General features: G+C 41.5%; 1 protein-coding gene across 1 annotated transcript in view; it reads left to right on the top strand.

Annotated features, from left to right (window-relative positions):
• Positions 1-1,488: 1,488 nt before the first annotated feature.
• RGS7BP (regulator of G protein signaling 7 binding protein) overlaps positions 1,489-24,547 on the top strand; it is a gene marked incomplete at both ends in the record, with an annotated part of 78,680 nt that continues 55,621 nt past the window's right edge. The window contains 2 exons of the mRNA XM_084233086.1: positions 1,489-1,653; positions 2,583-2,749. Of these exons, the coding sequence (XP_084089212.1) occupies positions 1,489-1,653; positions 2,583-2,749 (332 nt within the window). The remainder of the gene's footprint in view (positions 1,654-2,582; positions 2,750-24,547) is intronic.

Here is a 24,547-nt window from a genome sequence, read left to right as displayed (position 1 = left end):
TTGACCAGGAACCTCCAATATGTTCTTCACTAGGCTTTCATTCCCCTGTCTCAGACCTCTTTTAACTATCCCCTCTAACTCATTCTTGGGAGCAAGCATCTTAGGGCACTGAAGTTGAATGCCCACTCCACCTCTTCTCCTTCCACAAGTATCTTAGGATGTCAGTGGGAAGGGTGAACTTAACTGCTCCAGGGCCTTAGTCCATTCATGCCAGCATCCTCTCCATTTTCCTGGGCCGCCTCCATTGGTCTCTGAGTTACTCAGTCACTGATGAAAGAGGGTGGTTTAGACCTCAGCAGGTATGTTGAGTCTAACTTATTCAAGTCTCTACTGGGAAACACTGGCAGCTGAGACTGGAATGCCAGACCAAGAGCTTTACTGGCTAACACTGGACTGAATGAGGTGAGGTAGAGTGCCTCTGTGCATTCTGCCCCTCTGGCCCCGCTAAGAAAGACAAAAAAAAAAAAACAAAAAACAAAAACCCAAAGCTCAAGGAAGACAGCTTTCCTTTCATATTATCAAGAGATCTTGCTTTTGAAGCAAATACCTCACATCCCCCTCCTTTGGGATCCTATGATATCTGAGGCACCAGACAGTCTGGGATGGTGCGGGCCTCAAGCCCACGCTGCTTGGTCTGAAATCCGTGTTTAGGACCCAGCATGTGGCAATGTGCTCTACTCTGATGACACTTTTTCTTTTCTAATAATAGACAGATGAAGTAATATTGCAATTGATGTTTCCGGGGATTTGATTGGATAAGTGCATAAACTGTGGAGGGGGAAGTGGGTTGTATGGACGGATCACATTAGTATTCCCATCCTATCAATGTGCTGGGCCGCGAACAACGTCAGCCAGACCGATTCCCTGCGTCTGCCAGTCCCGCCACGGATTCATTTGGGATCCTCAAAGAGACTAACCCGTAGAGACGTCGGATCAAGGCAGCCGATTAGAGCCAATTGCTTGCTTCGGGGACTGCCAGCCCTTGCAGGCCTGGCGACAGGGGAGGGAGGGCCGGCAAAGACAACCGAGGGCAGCTGCGAGAAGACACTGGAGCAAGCGCGACACCCGTCCCCCCAACCCCCCTTGAAGCGCAGGCTTTGAAAGCTGCTCCCCCATCTGAATGGAAACTCGGTACCGCCGGGCGGCGCGTTCCTTCTCGCCCAGGGCTGCAATTCATGCCAACGGAAAGGTGGTGCGAGCCCGCGCCAGTGCCCAGCTCCCGGGACAGGGCCGGCAATGCTGCTGAGCAGAACTTGAACGAGCCCCTTCCTCGCTGCTAGTGGAAGCAATGCTGCACGGCACGGCCAACGCTTCCTCGGCTCTCCTTCAAGCTGAAGGTTACCCACGCGCGCAGGCAGCCCCAAGCCTGTGAGCGCCGCGCCTCGGGTCCCGGCTCTGGTTACTTGGCGGCGGCGCGCAGGGCAAAGACCGGGCCGCCCGCGCCGGGGCGCACTGCACCAGTGGCTTTGGCTTGGTGGATGTGTATGCATGAGTTCTGCACCGAATGGGCGCAAAAAGCGCCCCAGCCGGTCCACCCGCTCCTCGATCTTCCAAATCAGCAAGCCTCCCCTGCAGAGCGGGGATTGGGAGCGCAGGGGCAGCGGCTCGGAAAACACCTACAAAACCCAAAGAGCCCTGGACGACTGCAAGATGGTAGGTTAAAAAAAAAAAAAAAAAAACCAAAAAACTGCGTGTTTTTGTTTTTTTTTTTTTCCGGAGCGGGGGTAGGGAAATTGTGTATGTTAATCATTTGCTTGAGTGCCAGCCAGTCCCCCACCCTCGGCTCCTCCATGCCGATCACGTGCACATGCACTATTTTTAAATCTGCAGTCCCCGATTCAGCGTGATACCCAGGTCGTAATGACCCTGCAAAGAAGTGCCACGCCAAGGGTCTTGGGGTCAGCGGCTGTAGGTCGTGCCTCTTCCCACCCCCAGAGAACGGTAGATGCGAGAGACACGGTGAACCGGCTCGCTCAACAGGGAGGGAGAAAAGGAAGGTGGGGCTGTTGCTTTATGGGAGATAGTAGCAAACAAACCCAAACAGAGCGCACTAAGCGCTGCGGAGGGGACGTAGGTTCCAGTGCAGAGGCTGTGGCGGGTCTTCCGGTTAGGCTTTGGCGCCCGCGCGGATCAGTCTGAGTGATTTGGCAATTGCAATCTACCTTGTTCTTTATCCCCTGCAACTTCTTCTTCTTCTTCTTTTTTTTTTCTTCCCTGCAACTTCTAATCCATAACCTAATATGTGTATAGGGGAGCGAACTGTGCGGGAGTTCCTGGCACTAATTCTCTAGTGACCTGGGAGTGGCATGGTACTCTCCAAATATGCTCTTCAGAAACTGAGTCTGAATGGGTCAGGGCAAGTTGGTCTGAAAATACAGCTTCCCTGAGCTGACATGCTGATGAAAAACAGCCCCTGGGCAAAGCGAATTTACCATCTTTGTGCCTTAATCTTTCATCAATTTTAGTTGTCTTAGCAAGAGATTTGGGGGGGTGGCTCGGGGATCAGCAAGAACCCCTGTCATGAACACTAACAGAAAACTTTCTGGTACGTGTTTTCTGAAAGAAACTCGCTTCTTTTCCAGCTTGTCCAAGAGTTCAACACGCAAGTGGCTCTGTACCGAGAGCTGGTCATTTCCATTGGGGATGTCTCGGTTAGCTGCCCCTCACTCCGGGCGGAAATGCACAAGACGAGGACCAAAGGCTGTGAAATGGCCCGGCAGGCACACCAAAAACTCGCTGCCATCTCAGGGTAGGAGACTCTTGACATTGTTTGGTAATTCTTGCACATAATGCTTGGAGGAGGGAAGGTATTTATGGTAGCAAGGCCTCGAGATGATCACTGCAAATATGGGATATTAACCAGCCACCCTGAGATCAGGATTCTCTAGAGAGCTAAAAACAAACCAAATCACAAACCAAAGCTTTTTGGCCATTAAGTGATTTTTTTAAAAAAAAATTAACTTTCAATATGCTGACGACATAATTGAAATTCATAGCTAAAGAATTTTCTACAGAATGTTTTGGCATCAAACTGAAATTAAATCATCCTGCCTCAAGATTATTTTGTCATCTACTGTTAGATATCCACAGGCACAAAAGGCCTGTGCAGTAGAGAGAAAATCTTTGCTAAAGCCCAGATTTACTAAACTATTTATACCATGAGATAAATTCCTATGATACCATTTAAAATGAAATCCCTAAAATAAAGCCTTGGATATAAATTACACTCTTCATTGTAGTGTGTGAAAGGGAAGTTTTCACATAGGAAAATCTTCTTAAAGATTGGAACAATTCACTAATCTAACTAAACCTAAGCTGTTTATGCCCGCGCCCCCAATTATTTTCATCACACCTAATGGATTCCCAAACCTACTTTACGTGGTAATACAGTGAATGAAAACTTCTCTCTTAGAACCCCAACCCCTCTTTCCTAATCTCTCAGGATTGGAAGAAAAGTTAGTCATGGAATTTAACAGTTCCTATTTTCAGATGAGTACATAGAGTAAGGAAACAGGAATCCTTACATAAACACATTAATTTAAGTGTTTGAGTCAGTCTGGATATAGCTTTTTTTTTCTGTTTGTGTGAATATGGCATTATTGTGATAGAAGTTTAAGTTTAGTCAGATACATAATGTTGTACATTGAGCAGTTGTAGGAATTAGATCTAATTTACAGATTTGAAAGAATCACTGTTTGCTATCTTTAATATGAATCATATTATAATTATTACATAAAGACTAGAGAGCTATATACTTATCAATAGTTTACATCTGACAAAAGGTGTTTCATACCATGAAAAAATTTTATAGCATCAAAAAAATACACTTTGCTAATCTCAAAGGGAGAGAGAAACAAAATATGTTACAAATCTACTTTGGTAGAAATATTTTAAGGACTATCCTTTTCTACTTTAGTGGTGAGAATGTTCTTAAAGGGAAGTGAATTTGGGAGAAAATCCAGGAGGTGGAAGGGAATTAAGTTTTTCAGGAATTGGGGGGAGAAACACAGCTCTGATAAATCCAAGACAAGGTGTGAAGAAAAAATCAGAATCATGAAGGGGAATAGTGTGAAGTAAAGACTGTGGAGAAACAATTACTTGGAAGGAAAAGAAAATTTAGAACAGAGAACTTGATGCTCAGTTTGAGAGGTAGCACGCTTGTAAACTTTGTGTCCAAGAGTATATGATGGGTTCTATCCAGGATCTCCTTAAATTAGAACTCAAATGATGGCATGTTCTAATTAGAAAATAAGGACTGAAGAAATGAACAAGGCACTCAGTTTAGTCTATTTTGCTACACACATAGAATCCATGTTCTAAAGTTAGAAAAGAAAAAGTCTGAAACTGTTGGCTAAGAGTTGAAATTCAAGGAACTGGGGGGATTTTTATTTACTCGGGGTTGCGTTGCCCTTTGCTGCTTGTTTCTGGTATCTGAGAGTTGCTGTTAATGAGAACAGTTTTTACAAGAATTGGTGGGAAACTATGTTGTTCTTAAAGTCTTGCAAAGGTAAGACTGGACTCTATAAAATGTTCTAGGGTAGGATCTGTTTCTCCTTAAAATCATAAACACAACTTAACCATCTTTGTAGAAAATGACAGCAACATGACTGAAGGAAATCCCTTTAGCTATTCACCATCTGGGCTCCATTAATGAAGGGTATAATCCCCCTTGGTGGAATTCCATTCCTGATATTGCGATGCGGACTTTTATTTTAAGCTTGATCCAAAGGCCTATAGGGAGGCTGTAGGAATTATTTTAAAATGTGAAGCAGAGAGAAGAAAAGCAAAATTTCTTGGGGTATGTAGAGACTAGATTTATTGAGGGCCCTTTCTTAGCCAGCATTATCCAGGTAAGTCACAGAATAATTCTCTAAGGGAGAGATTATTGTCCCTGTTCTACAATGAGTCTCACAGAGGTTAAGGAACATGCCCTTAACAAGTGGTACAACTTTTATTCAATTCCACATTTGCATGTTTCTGAAACCCACGATCTTCCCTCTATATAAAACTGCCATTCAAAAATGTGTTATGTAAAAAGGAACAAAGTACTGAGACATGTTAACATATGGATGAACCTTAAAAAGAGTATGCTAAATGAAAGAAGCCCGTCACAAAATACCACATATTTCCATTTATATGAAATACTCAGGAAAAGCAAGTCTCTAAGAAGCAGAAAGTAGATTGGTGGCTGCCTATATCTGAGGTGGCAAATGCCTAGGGTTTGGTGAGGGGAGTGGAACTATTCCAGAATTTAAGCGTGGAGATGATTGTACAACTGTGTATTTGCTAAAGATCTTTGATTTGTGAGCATAAAATGAGTACAATGTATGTCATGTAAAGTTTACCTCGGTGTGTGTTAAGAAAGGTGTGATCATCATCACCATGATTAACACTTGGCCTTTTGCTGGCTTTATTCTTTTCTTCAGCAGATTTTAGTGCAAGGAATATGAGCTCGTTGGAATGTGAGGCAGTAGGGGATACATGGGTCTTCATTCGTCGAGATGCCTACTTGAGAGCTAGCATCTAAGAACCAGTGGGGGGAGGCAGAATTTGACTGAATAAATGAATTTACTAATTTCTTACCAACATAGAGCATCCCCATTCCTGTCTACCACCTGGCTTTGGGACAGTGGAGGGCAACACGGTTGAGGGTGAACAGGGTGAAAAGAGGATAAAGCACAATAGAGAGAAAAAGAAAGAAAAAGAGTGAGTTTGACTTAAACAGACTGTAAATGCTACATTGCTTCCCATCCCTGACCAATGGAAACCTTCAAATAATGGTAGCCACAAGGGGGAAAAACAGACTATTTCTCACTAGCTTGTCCTGGGAAAAAAAGCCATCACCACAGACATAATCAACACTTTCTCAAACTTTGTTTAGATCAGCAAAGATGGGGCACAGCCTTCTCTTACAAAGGCATTGGATGCTTTCTAGATAGAGGCAACAAGGTGAATGAATCCCAGGTCTACCGTGTGACTGCTTGATTTGCCAGTTTTACAACCCTGATTCTCCCCTAGGCATTAAAGGCAAAGGAGCCATAAAGATCAGTAGCAGAGTGGTTCCCAAACTAGTTTTAGCATCAGAATCTTCACTTCAATGTAAATGTGGAAAGGCAGGTCAAAGGGGCACTGCTCTGCACTGCTGGTCTGTGTCTGTGTGTGTGTGGGGGGGGGGTGCGTGTGTGCATACACACACACACGTGCATCACATCAGAGGCAGATGCCCTATCGCCTTGGTTTTCCTTCATAAAATGACTTATGAGACACCTTCAAAGAATCCCAGGATTCCTGGCACAATTTAGCACAATTTCCTTGTTTTCTATTTGAGGAGTCTGAGGTTTACAGTATTAAAGTGATTTTCAAGGCAACTTTTGTCAAGTATATGTGAAGTTTTTGAAGCCAAGCAGACCTACACTGAATACTGTCCTTTTCTGCAAACTCGATGGAGTCACCTAACTCTCTGAATCTTAATTCACTGTAAGTTAGTTCTCCTGCTCACTCATGGGGCAGTTGTGAGGACTGAGGAAGCCAGGTATGAGAAATGAGGAGCACAATGCCCCACCTGTGGATGAGATTCTGCCCGGCCCAGGCTGTTGTGAGACTGGAACAGGTCTCTCGCCCCTGGCCTGGTGCCTGTTCCATCAAGCATACTACCTCCTGAGAGTAGAGAGAGAAAAGCACAGCACACAAACTGGGGGTGACCCAGAGGAGCCAATAGCCTCCAGCAAACCCCAGGAATTTGTGTTATGGTTGCTGGTGTGTTATGGTTCTTCATACTGTCTGTGGCTGGTGAAGAAAGTCAAAGTGCCATTTATGTATAATAATGTGAGAAGCAATATGCAGTGATGGGAAAGCACATAGCCCCTCACAAATTAAACCTGTATAAAATCATGGCTTTGCCACTTATGAAGCATTTCTGCATGTATTGAGATGGAAACTGCTTCATGGAAAGGTAAGTGGCAGTCCAGCACAATGGTTAAATACATGGAGTTTGGACCCAGACTGCCAGAGTTCATAGCTCAGGGCTACCACTCACAAATAGTGTGACCTTTTGGCCAAAGATACCCTCTCTCTCTCTCTGCCTCAGTATCTTAATCAGTAAAATGGGGCTAATAAACAGTGGGTCCAAATCATAGGCTGTGGTAAGGATTTAATAAGTTAATATCTTCAAACACTTAGTAGGTTGCCTAGTATACAGTAAATGCTAATAGCATTAATGGAGATTAGTTAGTGTAAGACATTTAAAATTCAAACAGGTCAAGATACATTTACTTAAAAATATTAATCCATCAAATATGTTTCAAATAAATACTTGGTCTGGATTAAATTATTATTTACCTCAAATTCTTATAAAATTCCTGAGGAATTTTCTAGGTTGAAGTTTCTCCAATGACTATCAAAAGGCCTCTTCTTGAATACTTTTAAAACAATATGGGATTTTGAGGGTTGAAAGTAGTTTAGAAATATTTGTGTCAGCTGAGAGTGTTCATAAATCATTTAATATTTACAAGTTTTTGGAAGAGGTATTGGCTGTGTGAGATTGGACAAACCGTCGAGTAGTCTCTAAATCTCAGTAAGGCCACTGAATCTCATGACTTCTGCGTCTCCTGGCTTCATCGTCTGGTGTTCCATAGTAAAACATGTAGAATCACATAGACTTTGTTTATAGAACTGAGCTATGAAAAAATAAACACTAAGAAGGAAGTTTGATGATCAAATTCCAGAAATAATTTGTCAACATGTGAACAAACTATAATCACAAGAAAAATCTTAAATTCCTAATGACTTTCTGGAGCCATATAATGAATATTTTGAAATCCATAAGCAAAGGTTTCCGGTCTTTCTCTCCAGCAATTATATTTCTGACCAGCCATGGCTCTGTTTCTCTCATTTCTCTTACATCTCTTTTCATGTTTTTTTTTCCTATTTTTTGGTCTGTTTTTATTTTGTTTGATTCCTATTTGAACTTTTCTGTTCTATTTTTTCCTGTACCACTTCTGGCTGGTACTTGTTCACTCCTTGTTCTATTTGCTAAGGAGTCAGGAGGTGGGAGTGGAGAGGGAGAACAGAGAACTGCAGTTTTAGTTGGTAAGGCTCCCTCTCAACAGTTTGGCTGAGACAGAGGCAATTATGTGGGGAAGTAGAGTCCAGAAGAGCTTGGTGCCTGTGGAGGCAGCGCTCTCAGCTTTCTTTGATAAACATGGTGGAGGAGGCCGTAAGTGTTAGTAAAAGGAGACTGGTTGGCAGGCATACCAGGCTGCCCACTCCTGTATTTCTCTCCCCCATTACAGATGTTTTTCTTCTAAAAATTTTAACCCTCATTTATCAAATCATGAAAGATGAGTTATATCTCTACCCATAGAATATTCTATGTTAGTTTTGGAGAAGTGTTGGGTTTGGATAGTGGAGTCCTTGGATTAACTCTGGGAAAAGTTTCACCAGAACACCCCTTTCAGTTGCACGCTGAGAGTTTCCCAGGCGACAGTGGCACTAGTTATATCCAAAAGGGCAGGTTTATTATAAAAACGGAAAGAAAGGACATTTGCGTAGACACAAGTGGGCAGAAAGAGCTGCCCCCAAAAGGGACAGGTTTGCTAACAGAAAGGTCAGCATAGTCACAGGCCAGCAGGAAAGCTTTGCTCTGCAAAGGGAAGAAGTTGGCAGCGAGAAGCTCCTGTATTGACACAGGTTGGCGGAAGGGCTGCTACCCCTTGCCAATACAGAAATTGCACTGATATAGTCTTGTCTTTGGAAGGGACTCATTCCTTTGGGGAGTTGTTAACTTTGTTAACCTAACTACTTCTTGGGTGTAATTGGTTGATCTGTTAGAACCAGTGATTTCTTTACAATGGCTCTCAATCTCCATATCCCCACCTTTGGTCTGCACCTCAAGATCCTTTCTACAGCAGTCTGCTACAGCAGTTGGCCCAAGGACTTTTCATTTCTACAGCTGATTTAATGACTATGTTAATCACTTCTAACCTCCCTCCCTCCCTCCCACCTCCCGCTTTTGGCTTCTTGTGAGCCAGGTTTCTGGTCTTGTGTGGCTCCTTTGCAAATTTTCTACCCTTAATCTCCATTAATAATATTCTGAATGAGTTCGTTAGGACTACAGTAACAAAGTACCTCAAACTGAGTAACTTAAACAACAGAAATTTCTTGCCTCACAGTTATGGAAGCTAGAAGTCCAAGCTCAAGGTGTTGGCAGGGATGGATCTCACTAGGGCTAGGAGAAAGGATCTGATCTTTCCTCTAATTTCTGGAGGTTTGCTGGCAATCCCTGGGGTTACTTGGTTTGTGGAAGTATCTCTGTCTTCATCCTCACGTGTCTTTCTCCTGTGCGTATGTGTCATGTCCAATTTTTTTCCTTTTTATAAAGACAGTAATTGTATTGGATTAAGGGCCCACCCTACTCTAGTATGACCTTATGCTGACTCAAGTAAATATACCTGCAAGGCCTATTTCCAAATCAGACCACATACTGTGGTTACTGGGGATGAGTACTTCAACATTCAATATTTGAATGGGGGAGGGGAGAGAGGAACAACCTTTTCAACCCATAGAATTCCTTTGACCCACCTTTGATAGAAAGCATACTTTAGGGCCTGCCTGGTGGCCCAAGGGGTTAAGTTGCAGCACTATGAAGCTCTCTGCAGTCACTGCCGGCCAGGGAGGTAATGCACATGGCCCAACAGACCTCTCCTGTCTTGCCTGCTGCTCCCCTTAGCACTCCGCCTTTTCCGCTCCCCATTCTATCTCTGGTGAATCCTCTCCCACCTCCCACCTCCAGGCTCTACCCCAGCCCTTATATGCATAAATAAATAAATAAATCTTTAAAAAAAAAAAAAAAAAAAAAGCAAGTACACTTTAGGTTGTTTTGCCCTGCAAGGATAGAGTTTTACCCAGGACTGTTCACACGTGCTCTTAGCATTCTTGCGTGAAGACTACTCAGTACCCAAAGTTGTAGCTCCTAATTAGGGCTGGGGTTTGAGACCGTAGAATAGGATACTTCCTATATGAAATGAATGTGTTCATAAATGTTCTGACTCCCAATATGGTTAGCCTTTTGCCTTAGCCAATTTAATTACTAGTGTCCGAAGGGGGAACAAAAATCAACTGCAAGAGAGAATACTAGAGGAGCAGGCGCGGCAACTGACATCAGGGCGTGTACTTTCCGTGGTGTGTAGGGAAACAGAGCCGGTTGTGGTTCCTCGGTGGTGCTGATGCTGATGAACCATAAGCACACATTGGAGCAAGTGCCAAAGTACTGATTCCCCCCAGAGTAAAGCAAAGTACTGTTAAGAGCAACAAACTAAATGTGATATGCAATCTAGACAAGTATTCTCCCATTGCCTGTTGAACTTGAGAGCTTTTTTATATTGTGAGCAGATGTAATGATGTTCGCCTTGTTAAAGCTATCTTAATAAATGTTTCAATTAGAGAGAAAATTTAAAAGAACTTTAGGAAAATTTGTCGGCACTATTGTGGCAAGCTAAGTGTGAGGATGTGAGGCTCAATTGCTCATTTGGCATTTTAAAATCTATTCTTAAAAGAAATTGTGTCTTGATACAGATGTTAGTAAAAATCAGAAATTAGATTAGCTTATATTTTATGACATTTCTATTACACTTGATTTTTTTTCTGATTTGTAACTATAATATGTTGGTTTCTAAATAATAGAGGGCTGAAAGTGTATACCTAGGATCAATGTCTGAGGCACAGGTGTTTGTTATTACAACCAAATCAGCAGACAGTGTGTATTTTAGAATTACTCATAAACTAATTATGTTAAATTCCAGTTATTTAATAAAATATCACCCCAACATCTATCTTTTTCATGGCAGCTTTATATTGAATAAACAATCATTTACCACTGAGATCACCTCTTAAAGCTGCATCTCATCCAGAAAGATACCTACATGAAGCACAGCTCCAGAGCAGAAACAATACCATCAGCCAGGTCATATTTCCTCTGCTCTGTAAGTCATGACTTCAAGAAAACATAAAAGCCAAATGAAAAAACATTAATTTCTTGTCTAGATGTATACAAATGTGTATTCCTTTCTGCATACATATAAGCCAATATAAAAATTTGTGAAATAGACTCTTGATTGAGATAAAGTATCTGAGACATTAAATAGAGCTGATTTTTAAAGTAAATATTTCCAATCTAATGGAAAACTCTAATCAGGTTAACAAGATCAACAGTTGTGGATACATAGCAAACAAATATCTATACCTAAGGTCAAGCAAAAAGTAGAAATTCATACTAGCTCAGAGAAAGTCAAACTCCTAGGATAGTCTTTAGGCACTAAGAATACCTCACCCCTATTCTGTCAGTTACCGAGTCTGATAGCGTGTTGTCTTTTTCACTGTCTAGTGTTTCGCTTTTTTTTCCACCTCTGTGGCCTTCCTCTTTGTTCAGAATCACGTCCCCTCAGGCCATCAACTATCATAGTACTTCCCAGTAGGTCTCTCCTGGCCTTCACTCTCCCACCTCTTCTTTTCAATTCATACCCTAGATCCAGACTAATCCTCCTAAAACTCTCCTCTGATCTTGTCACTTCTTTACTTTAAAACTTCCAAAGATTCTCCATTGCCTAAAGCAGTTTCTTCAAATGTGATCTGGATTGCCTGTCTCAGAATCACCCAGGATGCCTTCAAACCTCAAGAACCAAAATCACTGGAAAGTGAGGCCTGAAATCCAATTTTTAAATAAGAACCATCCTATTTCCCAGGAGAGTCTTGAACTTGCTAAATATGAGGCCTGTCAGCTAAGTCAGGGTTTCAATCTAGACTGCACATTGAAATCACCTAGGAAGCTTGAAAAATGCTGATGAATTCTATCCCTAAAGTTTCTGGGAGCTGCAGCTTGGCCATTTGGCAGATTTTAAAAAACTCCCCAAGGGAGCATGTGTACCAAAATTGATTATATTTAGCTATACTAACAAAAAAATCCAAAGGAACCGTGATTAAAGAAACTAGGGTTTATTCTGTGACAGTAAAGGAACCCTAGAAGAGACAATTCAGAACTAATGTGGTAACTCCGTGGAAGACTCTTCTGTTCCCTATCCTTCGTGCCTGACTTCCATCCTCATCCTCACTTAATGATGCAAGGTTACTACACAAGCCCCAGCCATTGGTCCAAGTTCCAGATTAGAAGGAAGATTGAAAGGCAAAAGGACATAATTTTCAGCCAGGTCGTCTCTCCTTACTCAGTCCCAGACAAAAGATCTTCCAGAACTCTATCACCTGGTCACACCTAACTACAGGGAGACTGGAAAATGTATTCTTTTGTCATCGCATCCCTAAATAAAAAGAGGACTTTATTCCTATGAAAAAGAGAGATAATGAGTATTGTGAAACAACTCTAATTTGTGTCATAATCCCCAACCTACATTTCTGGATTTACCATTTGCCATTTAACTTGTAAACTCTTACACATGCTAGTCTACTTTTTATTCTTTAAGTGTGTATAACAGGATCGCCCTATCCTATGAGCCTATATACATAGTTTCTATATGCAAATGCATACTCTTTAGCTGTTAAAAGAAAGAATTTCATCTCCCGAATGTCAAGGTTTTACTTGTAGTCTCTTTGTCCGCCATGCTCCTCCCACCAAAAACCAGAGCAAAGGGAAAGTCCCTAAAAGGATTAACAAGATTTTTCTGCCTTTAAATGGCAGAAAGACAAGAGGGAAAGACAAGAGATTCAGGGGCCATTTGGGAGGGCAGGGAGGGAGGCAAGGTGCCTTTGAAAGTGCTCCAATAGTATAATTTTCACAAGAAAGGATATGAAATTGGATAAGACCTGCAAGGCATGAGTAGTAGCACTCAAGAAATCAATTAAAAAATATCTCAGGTTGAGTGGGATTCTTTTTATAAATGTTTAAAACCTCCTTTAATAATTCAAAGAAAAAATTATCAAGGTGTTAAAATATGATGAGCTTTCAGATATAAAAGGTAGGGAGTCTTAGATATGGTGATAAATTGCATGATGACCTATGATCAAGATCATAACAAGCTCATTAAGAGAAATTAAACTTAAAACTCATCTCATATAAACAATGTTCTATATAGTACTTAGGTGATAAATGGTATTTAACCCATTTAATTCCATAAATTACAAATCCACATAACAGGGATCAAGAAGGGCTGTGGTCTGAATGTTGGTGTACCTGAAAAATTTATATGTCGAAATCTTAATGCCTCATATGGAGGGATTAGTCAATGGCACCTTTGGGAGTTACTTTAAGCCATTAAAATGGAGCACTCGTGAATGGAATTAATGCCTTATAAGTCCCTAGCCCCTTCTGCCATGTGAGGACATAGCAGGAAGGTATCAGTTAGGGTCCAGGAAGAGAGCCCTCACCAAGTCCTTCCCAGCTTCTAGAATCATGAGCAGTAGAGTTCTGTTGTTTGCAAGCCACTCAGTCCATGGTATTTTGTTATAATAACCTAAATGGACTAAGACAAAAAGACAAAAGCATTTCAGATAGTGAATAAGGCAGTGAGGAAAATAAAATAGGATGATCTTAGTAAAGAATGATGGATGCATTGCAGGTAGCAATTTCCACATAGGGAATTCAGGGAACATCCCTCTGAGAAAGTGACATTCTAACTTGATGAGCTGACTTTGAAAAGATATAGGTGATGATAGGAGAGAAAAATGTTTCATGTAAAGGTCCTGAGTTGAACTGACACTGGCATTCTGCAGGAAGAAAGTAAAAAAAGACTAGATTATCAGTTTGGAATTGTCTTCCACTGCAAGTAACATAAGCCAGATTTCAGTGACTTGAACACATAGTTAAAAACACAGGTATCAGGCATAATGAGCATTGGTTCGTGATTCAAAGATATCAGGACTAAGATTTCTGTAGTACTCTAGAAACTGTGTCCACGAAGGTAGGTCAGAGAGCAAAAAGACATAAGGCAATTAAGTGTGTCCCTTTTTACAGGACTTTCTCAGAAGCCTCACACTACAACTTCCATGAATGTCTCCTTCACAGACCATGCCATGTGACCTTCCTGGCTGCAAGTTTCACCATATATCTTTCTCCATATTAACTATGTAATGAGGATAACAATTTCCCAATCTGTAAATGACAAGGATGCTCCTGAAACCCAGGATATTTAACATGACTGGAGAGACAGGAAGAATAGGAAGCTGGCATGTGAGAAGTAAGGAGAGGGATACTGGAGTAAGCCGAAAGAAATGGAAGAAGATCCCTTATCACCTACCTCCCCTTCTTGTCCATTTCCTGGTTCGTCCATTCATTCATTCATTAAACGTCAAACAACTACTGTGGGATCAGATACTCTGCTAGGCTCTGGAAGTAAAAAGAGAAATAAAACACAGTCCTTTCCCTTGGAGGAGCATATGGCTTAGCATGTGGTATAGAGACAGATCATTGCCAACCATTATGATCAATGCTGCAATGGAAATATGTAGATGGTATAGTAGAGGCAGTGACCACCTCTGCTTGACAGGATGGGCCAGAAAGGCTTCACAAAAGGCCTGATGCCATTTGAACTGAGCCTGAAGAGCAAACATTAGCGCCCTTTCTCATTCACTTGCGTGGTCTCAGGCTAACATGAGTGGACCTTTCAAGGGACCCTTGAACCAAGGGGAAACAGAAAGAGGGCTTTAAATGTGTGGAGACCAAACTGTGCTGTACCCTGTGCCTTATTACTTCAGGATTAAATGAGTTCATCTGAAAGAACATTTAGAACCCACTAAGCTGATGTTTTTAAAGGCTGATGTTGGCTGAGAAATGCACTCACCAGCCAAGAAACAGAGTACAGCCTTCAGTGGCCTCATCAGAGAGCCAACTGTGCAGGAAGCTGAAAGGAGGGATTCTTCACCAATCTGAGCAGTCGGGACTATTGTCATCCTGATTCTTTTGACTTTTCCCTTATCGTTCTGAGAGGGTGGTTCTATACAGAGCAAATGAAGCTCCCGAGGCATCTCTGAGTGACTCTACATGAGGCATGCCTGGAAGTTTTTCTCAGCCCCCAGAAGGACAGATATTACTTCTCTATTTCATAGTATTTTTGAAATTATTTATTTATGCATACAAGAGCCAGGGTACAGGCCAGAGATGTGGGGCAGGGGGGTGGAGTGAGAGGATTCACCAGAGACAGAGTATGGAGGAGACTAGGCAGATGTACTGAAATACACTGCTGAGGGGAGCAGCAGGTGAGACAGGAGAGGTCTGCTTTGCCATGTGGGTTGCTCCCTGGCCGGCTGGTGATCGAACTCATGCTGCAGAGGCTGTGGATTGCTTCAGAGTGCCATGCTTAACCCCTTGAGCCACCAGGGAGGCCCTGTAGTATATTTAGGTTAAAAAAATTGAGCTATTTGGTGGGGTTGGTATTTGAAAATGTTTTCTCTGCTGCCAGCGTTGTTTTTCTTGACTCTGCTGGGCAATTTCCCTGGGAAGCCCCTTTCTGCCTTGGCGAGGCCCCAGGGTTGGCCTGTTTGCTTCCCTTCTGCCCATGGGCACAAACTAGGATTCCCACTCCGCGGCTCTCTCCTCCCCTGGACACACTTCAGTACAAGGGCCTCTTCAGCCAGCACACAGCTGATTTGAGGGTTTTTCAGGTTTCCTTAGCTAGTAAGAAGAGGAAAACAGGCAGGAAGGAAAAAATAACAAAATTACAGCCTTATTGAAGTTGCCAGCCGAATGTGAATGCATCTTGGCTCGGCATTCTCAAGACCTCAGCACTTCTCACGGGGCCTTTCTTTCTCCTTAGTTGATCTATTCAAATTGTTCTATCCTTGGGCACCTTTTTTCTTGTTTATTTGTCTATGAAAGTCCCACAAATAACCATGTAGAATCATACTTTGACCCAGGTCTGGAGAGGCTGAATTCAGGTTTCAAGAAACAAACTATTTTCCCAACAGAGGTCATTGGGATGGAGCAGGACACCCCAGTACCACAGTGACATTGGCCATCCAGCTTTCCTTTGCGACATTATAAAGTACAGGGGTGAAAAGAAAAATGAAGGTGAGGGTGAAGAATGGTATTCAGTGCTAGAGCTCAAAGAAGAGACAGCTGCCCACTGAGGAGATGGCCATATGCAAGAAAGTAACATGGAGGCTGGTTTAAGAGATGGGAAGAACTCATTGGGAGGGAGATTGGGAAGAGACTGAATGATCAACCTCAAAACTCTGCTTCTTAAATTCGAAAATCCTGTCAATAAACCAAGAGAGTACTGCTTTGCTAACAAATGGAATTTAAAATCAAAATAGTAATTAAAGTGCTCCCCTCATGGGATTTTGAGTTCTCAACCAGAATGATGGCTTGTTAGAGCTTCAGGCTCTGAGTTTAGACGCTCATTCCCTTAGTGGGTCTAATTTTAAAACACTCTAATTTTGATTGGAATTCCTATTTCCATTCTTGCCGTCCACTCACCAAGCTGATGCTTATTTCTCTCTCAGATACTCATTATCAGCAAATAGATAATTGACTTTTCATCTTCAAAATTATATTTCCATTATCCTATTACTGTGGAAATTCCTATTTGTCTCAGAATTAAAGACAAAACTTTTCTCCTCATTGTAACCATACTATTTCTGATATAGGTAAGAAATAGAAATTAAGTCCCCAAATCCCAAATGGTCCCCGGTGTATAGTAAATACTTCATGTTTCTTGAATTATATACCTCAAACATTTCATCTTTGTGTCATTATTTCTGTTCAAAGGGGAATTATTTATAAAAGAAAGAAAAATATTCCACTCCTGTGTGTCCTGTTACACTGTAACAAAAAGCAGGTGAGGTAAAAAATGACTAATGGGAAAGCAAGTCAAGGATAGATCATCTAATACTCTTGTTCTTTTTTTTTTAAAGATTTATTTATTTTTATACACGAACCGGGGTACAGGCCAGATGTGCGGGAGGGTGAGAGGATTCACCAGAGACAGAGCAGGGAACAGAACAGGCAGACTGATGAAATACACCACTAAGGGGAGCAGCGGGTGAGACAGGAGAGGTCTGCTGCGACATGTGGGATTCTTACTGGCCAGCCAGGATCAAACTGGTGCTGCAGAGGCTGCGGACAGCGTCACAGCACAGCGACCAACCACCTGTGCCACCAGGGAGGACCAAAATTCTTGTTCTTGCTAGCACTTAACTTTTATGAAAATCTATTTGTTTCAGTTTCTTAATAATCCTCATCTAGATCCTGCTCAAAAATAGTGACTGGTATAGAAACACCTTCACTATGAACATCACAACAGAATTTTCACTCCTAAATGGACTAGATGAGGCAAATATAGTAGACTGAGAGGTGAGTGGAAACCTCTCCAGACTAGGGGTTAGGGATCTCCAGACAGACAGTTCCAACATATTTATTTTATGTGTGTGTGTATAATATATAAATTATAACATATATGTATATATGTCTATAATATGTATATAGTGTTATATATTACTTATAATACATTATATATCACAGCATACACACACACACACACACATATATATATTAGGGAGACTGAGAAGTCCCATGATTTGGTATCTGCAAACTGGAGACCCAGGAAAGTTTATGCTGTATCTTAGTTCAAGTCCAAAAGCCTTAGAGCCAGGGGATCAAATGGTATAGATCCTAATCCAGAAACATGAGGAAGGCTGATGTTCCAGCTCAGCAGTCAGGCAAAGAAAGAGAATTTAATTCCCTTCACCTTTTTGTTCTATTCAGGCCCTCAATGGACTGATTGGATGATGTCCACTTGCTTGGGGGAGGGCCATCTGCTTTACTCAGACCATCAATTCAAATACTAATCCCTTCTAGAAACACCCTGGCATATACAACCAGAAAAAATATCTAACCAGATTATCTGGGCATCCTGTGGCTCAGGCAAGCTGATACTTTGGGTTATGTCTTTTGGCCACAGCAGATGGCTAAAAGCCCTAGAATTCATTCTCAGTGTGTAGGTTGGGAGATCACCTATGGACATTTGAGAAAACTCTGTGACACACAGCAAGAAGTGAGGGTTAAGGTAGCCCTGTCAGTCTGTATATAGGCAGCTATCAGGACTCATTCACCCCTTACCTGGAAGCAGCTACAGCAATAGAATTTGAAGTAGTTTGCTGTATCTTCCAGACTGGGTGACTCCTGTGAATATTTTCCACCATAAATCATGTTTTCTTATGAGTGAAGTTTGAGCTCAAATGGCTGCATCTGTTTTGAATACTGTACCATCATTGAATAATGAGGAAACTGCTCAGATTATTTTAGGCCACAGCATGCACCATCCTGCAAAATCATTCAGCAAATGTTTCCTCCATAAAACAAGCCTTATCAACTGTTTTTATATTCATAGATTCAATCTTTTGTTTTCTGAGAATGAAATATGTTTTAAGCTACCAAGTCTGTTCAGATTCAGAACAGCTTTAAATTATTCTCCATATTTTTGTATTAGCTTATGTACAGGCACTGTTGTAGATGTGCTACAAATATGTGAAGTGAGTTCAGACAGCTATTTAGGTGTAATCTTCTCAAAAGAATTGTCATCTCAGTTCATTCTGGAAAAATCTTGCTTTTTTCTTCAGTATTATAAAGGTATTCTCCAACGTCTGAGAAGAAAATTCTGTGGGATGTGAGGGAGAAAGAGGCAAGAAAGGAGAATGATTCAGCTAGAAAAAAAGAAAGAATATGGGAAAGGAAGAACTAATCAAAGTTGACCCTTAAGCAATTTGAGGGTTAGCAGTGCCAACCCTAGTGCATTCAAAAATCCAAAGATAACTTTTGGATCCTCCAAAACTTAACCACAGTATCTTGGTATCTGGAAGGGGTTTTCTCCATGACTTCCAGGGCTATGAAAATCCATGCATGCTCAAGTCCCTTAGAGTCAGTCCTTGGCATCTACAGGTTCTGTATCCCTGCAATCAACAGACTGATATCCAGAGTTAGTTGGATCATGAAGGCAGTATGCAGGGATAGAAAAAAAATATGAATAAATTCAATACAAACTTGTGTTGTTCAAGGGTCCACTGTAGATCTTTGGGAATCATGCTGCTGAAAGAGTCATACTGCCAAGAGAAAAAAAAGAATGAATCCAAAGGGGAAAATACCCAGTGTTTGGGTTAGTGGTTGGAGGCATTGTGCAACTCAAGGTCTCCAAACTCAGGTCCATCAGGGACCCAGAGAGGTGATATGGAAAAGTGAGGTGGGGGGAGGAGTGGCCAGCAATTGTGGGCAGGAGAGCACGCACCTGTGGATCTGAAGCAGGTAGCAACAATCCAGGGTTCTCTGATTGCTGATTCCCATGTGGAAATTGAGACAAATGTGCCATAGTTGTGGCTTCCATTTCCTTAAAAGAATCTATGACTTCATGTGTGTGTTTGAGACACCACGATTTTTAAATGTTGGCCAACAGAAAGTCTGCCTACTAAAAATGGCCCTCAGCCATCAGTGTCTGACTCTTCATTATCACCTCCTCCTTGATCAGAATGCTTGTAGATTTTTGGATGTAAACAATTGGAAAAATGCCAAGATGTCCGGTTATTTCGTGCTTGTATTAGTAACTAGGACCTGTATCACCTTTTTAATTTGTTGTTGTTGCTTTCAGAATGGTACAATGTGGAGTGTTAAAACTTGCCAATATCAGTCACACATTTTAAAAATTACCAGCTGAAAGGGGAGTGGTCTAATGGGGGATTGTTGCAGCTTTGGTGTTGGGTGTGGTGAAACACACTTGTGGAGGTGTGACCCTGTACCCTAAAATCTATATTGTGATATAAATCAACATTACCTCAATAAATATAATTTTTTAAAAATAAGAAGTCAAAAAACTTTAATTAGAAAGAAAATCTGAAAAAGTAGAAATTCACCTGGATGTTAAGACAATATATTTTATAATTGTCTCTCCTTTTCAGAAAAAAATTCGTCAATTCAATTGTTACTAAAGGTTATCAATAAGAGTATATAGGAAGTTAAGAAATTTTTGAAAAATAAAAATAAGTAAAGAAAAAAGTTTAGAGAAGGGATATGTGCATTTGGAGAGATATTGCATTAAATAACTATCCTGTAAGTTCATGAAAACTCTAAGATGTTAGTGTCTTGATAATTTAATATTTTCTTGGCAATTCCTTCTAGTTACAGATTTGGCATTTATAGCTATGATTCAACATCAACATTTTAAATATCAGTATTATGTTTCTTTTTTAAAAAAGATTTATGTTTATTTATGTATACAAGAACTGGGGTGTAGGCCAGAGGTGCAGGGGGGGTGAGAGGATTCACCAGAGACAAAGTGGAGAGCAGAACAGTTGGATCTACTGAAATACACTACTGAGGGGAGCCAGGGAGAGACAGGAGAGGTCTGCTGCGCCATGTGGGTTATCTTCTGAGCCGGGGATCGAACTCATGCTACTGTGGCTGCCGATAGCTTGATAGTGCTGAGACTTAAGCCCTTGTGCCACTAGGGAGAACCATCAGTATTATATTTCTTTTTTTTTAAGATTTATTTATTTATTTATACAAGCACTGGGTACAGTCAGAAGTGCGGGAGGGTGAGAGAATTCACCAGAGCCAGAGCGGGGAACAGAATAGGCAGACTAATGAAATACACTGCTGAGGGGAGCAGCAGGCGCGGCAGGAGAAGTCTGTCGCAACGTGTGGGACCCTCGCTGGCGGCCAGGGATCAAACTGGTGCAGCGGTTGAGTGCTGGGCTGCGAAGCTGCCACCAGGGGAGGCCCATCAGTATTATATTTCTGATATAATTATACCTTCTGGGGTTTTTGAGGTCAGTAGCGTCCCCAACTTCTAAACTTTCAGAGGGTTTTTAAATATTTTTATTGTTGTCTATTATATTAGTCCCCTCAAAAAATAGTGCAAATGAGTCTATGAATTAGCCTGTCCTCATCAGCACTGGGCTCTTCTGGCCCTGCTTTCCTTGTCCTGCTTCAGCTGTCTCTTGTCCATTCCCACCGCTCACATTCTTTCCCAGCTGGTCTCATGTACTCCCTACCATTGCAGGGTTCCTTGGACCTACAATGCTATAGCTAAAGTGGATACTGTATTCTATTCCTTGACTTCTTGGAGCCTTAGAACCCCCAAAGGGCACTTATCCTTTGCTGAATAAATAGAACCCATTACCACCATAAATATTCCAGTATTTTACAAGGTGCAGAACGCTTTCACAAATATTGGCATTTAATCCTTTCTACACCTCTACGAGTTGAGAATTTTTATTTCTATTTGACATGAGGAAACTGAAACTCTGAGAGTTGAAATGACTTGCCTTCTGTGACACAGCCTCAAAGTGACAGAGTTGGAAGGAGAAGCTAGGTCTCCTGTCTCCAACTGCCTCACAGACAGCACACTTCAGTCATTTCTTTTACTTGTCTTTAAGGATTTTCTGAATAGCCAGAGCTGAGGCCATGTAAATTCTTATGTCTCTTGTAAACAGACACACATCTCCTTCATTTGTAACCCCTCATTTACCTTCAGCTGGTATTCTGTTGCACAAATCTGAAGAATTCAGGTGATAGTAAGTAAAGCAGGGAGTCTCTGGGAGCAAATCTACCACAAGGAAGCAAGTCAGTACATTGCTACAATGTTTAAGAGTGATGTTCTAGGTAGAGCAGACCCCTAAATTCTTCCCATCCCAGGCCTTGACATGGAGCCTGTGGATATGAGCTGAATCACTGATGCTAGAACTTTGCAGTCCAATTAACTTTCCTTCCAGATCTTTCTCTAAATAAATGGAAAACAGAAAGCAGTCTTCTAACTCGTGGTCTCTGACCTGGAAGAGTGGTGGGTAAGCTTCGCTGTCCCCAGCCTCAAGGTATAATTGATTTCTAGCTCCTCTGCTGTCAGGAATTACAGTGGCAGTGATGGCCAAGTTCTAGTCTGAGTGGCATCTCTGTGGAACAGTTGGAGCCTGAGGCTGAAGAGGCTCAGGACAGCCTACCGTGACAGTGAGCAACTGATGGGACTGTTTATCTACCTACCAGCATTTTACAGAAATACAAGCAGGGGATTCTTGGCGATGCCTAGGTAGGTTGACTCCTGCCAAGCAGGTGAAGGCTCAAAGCTATTGACATGTGAGGATTCATGCTAAACAGCTTTGTAACTCTTAAGATAGGTGAGGAAAGTCTGAGACACTGAGATTTCCCTCAAGCTTCAACTCCTCAGTCACCCCCAAGTCTTCCTTTACTCAAGAAAGAATAATCATAGGTTATTTCCATTCCCCCATTAATTTGAAGAAGCTAGTGCTATGAGGACCCCAGGACACCTCTCTGCATGATCTGACTCCAGAAGCCCCGTGAAGAGCAGTGGTATTAAGTATGCGGCACATTCGAGCCCCCAGAGGGGTTTGGATCATGTTGTCCTCTCGCCTAGGTCAATTACATCAGAAAACCTGGGGGTGAGGACATGATATTTTTTTTTAAATCTCTGCAGGTGATTTGAGAACCTCCAGTAGGGGTTTGAGGACCCCTGGTAGAGAGAAAAAAGGCCTGGAATGACAATCAGAAGATCCCATTTACACTTAAAGCCAAGCCTTCAACTTTGTAGTTTTTATTAATTCCCTTGACTACTTTGGGCTATCGTGTGCATATCCCTTCTAAGTTTCCATTAAGCATACACACTTTTGTATGTACATTACAGCGTCATTTATCACAGTGAAAAATGAGGAATCACTTAAATTTCCAATAGACTGATTAATTAAACAAATTACCTGTGTCCTAGTGCTAGAATACCATGCAGACATCTAAATAACAGCAAGTAAAACTGCAGATTATAAAACAGTTTTCCAGTATGACCCCATTTTTTAAACAAAATACAAATTATACAGATAGGCAAATATTGCCAGCATATCCACCAAAATATTTACACTTTTTCCTTTCTGGATAAGTGACTTTCACTTTCTTCTTTTTAATTATTTCCCTTTTTTTTAATATTTATTTATTTATTTATTTATACAAGCACTGGGTACAGTCAGAAGTGCGGGAGGGTGAGAGAATTCACCAGAGCCAGAGCAGGGAGCAGAGCAGGCAGAGGACCGAAGTACACTGCTGAGGGGAGCAGCGGGCGGCAGGAGAGGTCTGCGCGCCATGTGGGACCCTCCTCCGGTGGCCGGGGAGCAGCCGGGGATCGAACCGGCGCTGCAGAGGTTATGGGCAGCTTCGCAACACAGCGCTCTACCGCTGCACCACCAGGGAGGCCCCACTTTCTTCTTTTTAAATATCTGTATTCTAAATGTTCTATTTTAGATAGTAAGGGTAAAATCTACTGACATATGTCTCTCTCCTCCAAGATGAAAATGCATACATTGTGCAAAAATGAAATATGATGTAAAAAATATATAAAATTAAAACAAAATAAAGAAAAAAAATCTACTGACACACACATGAAGCCTTTAATATTAGTCTTAAATATGGTAGAAAATCTCAAAAATCATCACATTTTTAACTTTAGAGTTCTAGATTTTATGTATTAGGCAGCTATCTGCAAAAACTTGAAGCTTTCCTTGTCCCCTAGGTTACCTACAAAAATATACTAACTTTAGACTTGTTCATCTGCCTGATTTGGAGCTTTAGATCTAGAGGGAAAATACAGAAAATGTTTCTCTTGCAGGACCTGCTGTGGGTCCTGCAGGGGCTGCCCCCATTTCACTGGAGAGGATAATTACAGAGGAAGCAGGAGTGAGAAATCATAAGGCCAGGGAGCCAGGAGAAAAGGCTATTGATCTTTTTTTTCTTCCCTAGAGCATTCTGTCATATTTTTGGCCTGGTGTGGCAGTGGTTATGAAGATAAATGAGAGACACCAGTGAAAGGACTTAGCACACATTTAGGCACAGTTTCTCACTCAATTTTCATACATTTGTGATGCCTCTGTAAAGAGAATAACTTAACTTACCAAATGAGTGTGACCTCAGACTATCCTCATCCTCTGCAAGCCTCAGTGTCCACCACTGAAAAAGTGAGGATATTGCGGCATCACATTGAGTTACTGCTAGAATTAAATGAAGGTGTAGCTAGAGCTCTAAGCAAAACATTAGACACATAATAGGTGTTCAATACATGCCAGCTATTATTGCTGCAGTTTATTCCCGCATTCTTTAACCAAAAAGAACCTTGACGTTTTGATAAGATTTTCATTGTAGTCTTAAAAAAGGGATTGTACAAGCTTATAGCTTTGACAGTTTGAGAGGGAAATGATAAAAATAGTTTGGAAGATTATATTTTGATTAGAAAAATATATTTTTTCACCATTTCAGTATTTTAAAAGCATATTATTTAAAATGTTCAGAAATGATCCCTCTGTAGTTCGACACCAAGAATAGAATATTTCATTTCAGAAAAAAATACCTTTGAGAAATGATGAGTCACCGATAAAGACAGTTGCCCTGGAAATGACTTTGGATTTAAGGCAAGTATTGTTCTGTTGTAAAATTGAGTAGGGCTTTAGAAAATGTTTGCAAGACAACATAGATATGCATATAATACAACAAATGCATCTTGACTTTCGTTTTCAGGTTCAAGGTGTAAGAGAACCGGGTCTAGGTAGAGGGATGAGGGCAAACATACTG

Source organism: Talpa europaea, assembly GCF_964194135.1.
Source record: "Talpa europaea genome assembly, chromosome: 5".
Classification (NCBI taxonomy): domain Eukaryota; kingdom Metazoa; phylum Chordata; class Mammalia; order Eulipotyphla; family Talpidae; genus Talpa; species Talpa europaea.
Note: the sequence above shows the minus strand (reverse complement) of the source record. Positions and strands in the feature narration are given on the sequence as shown.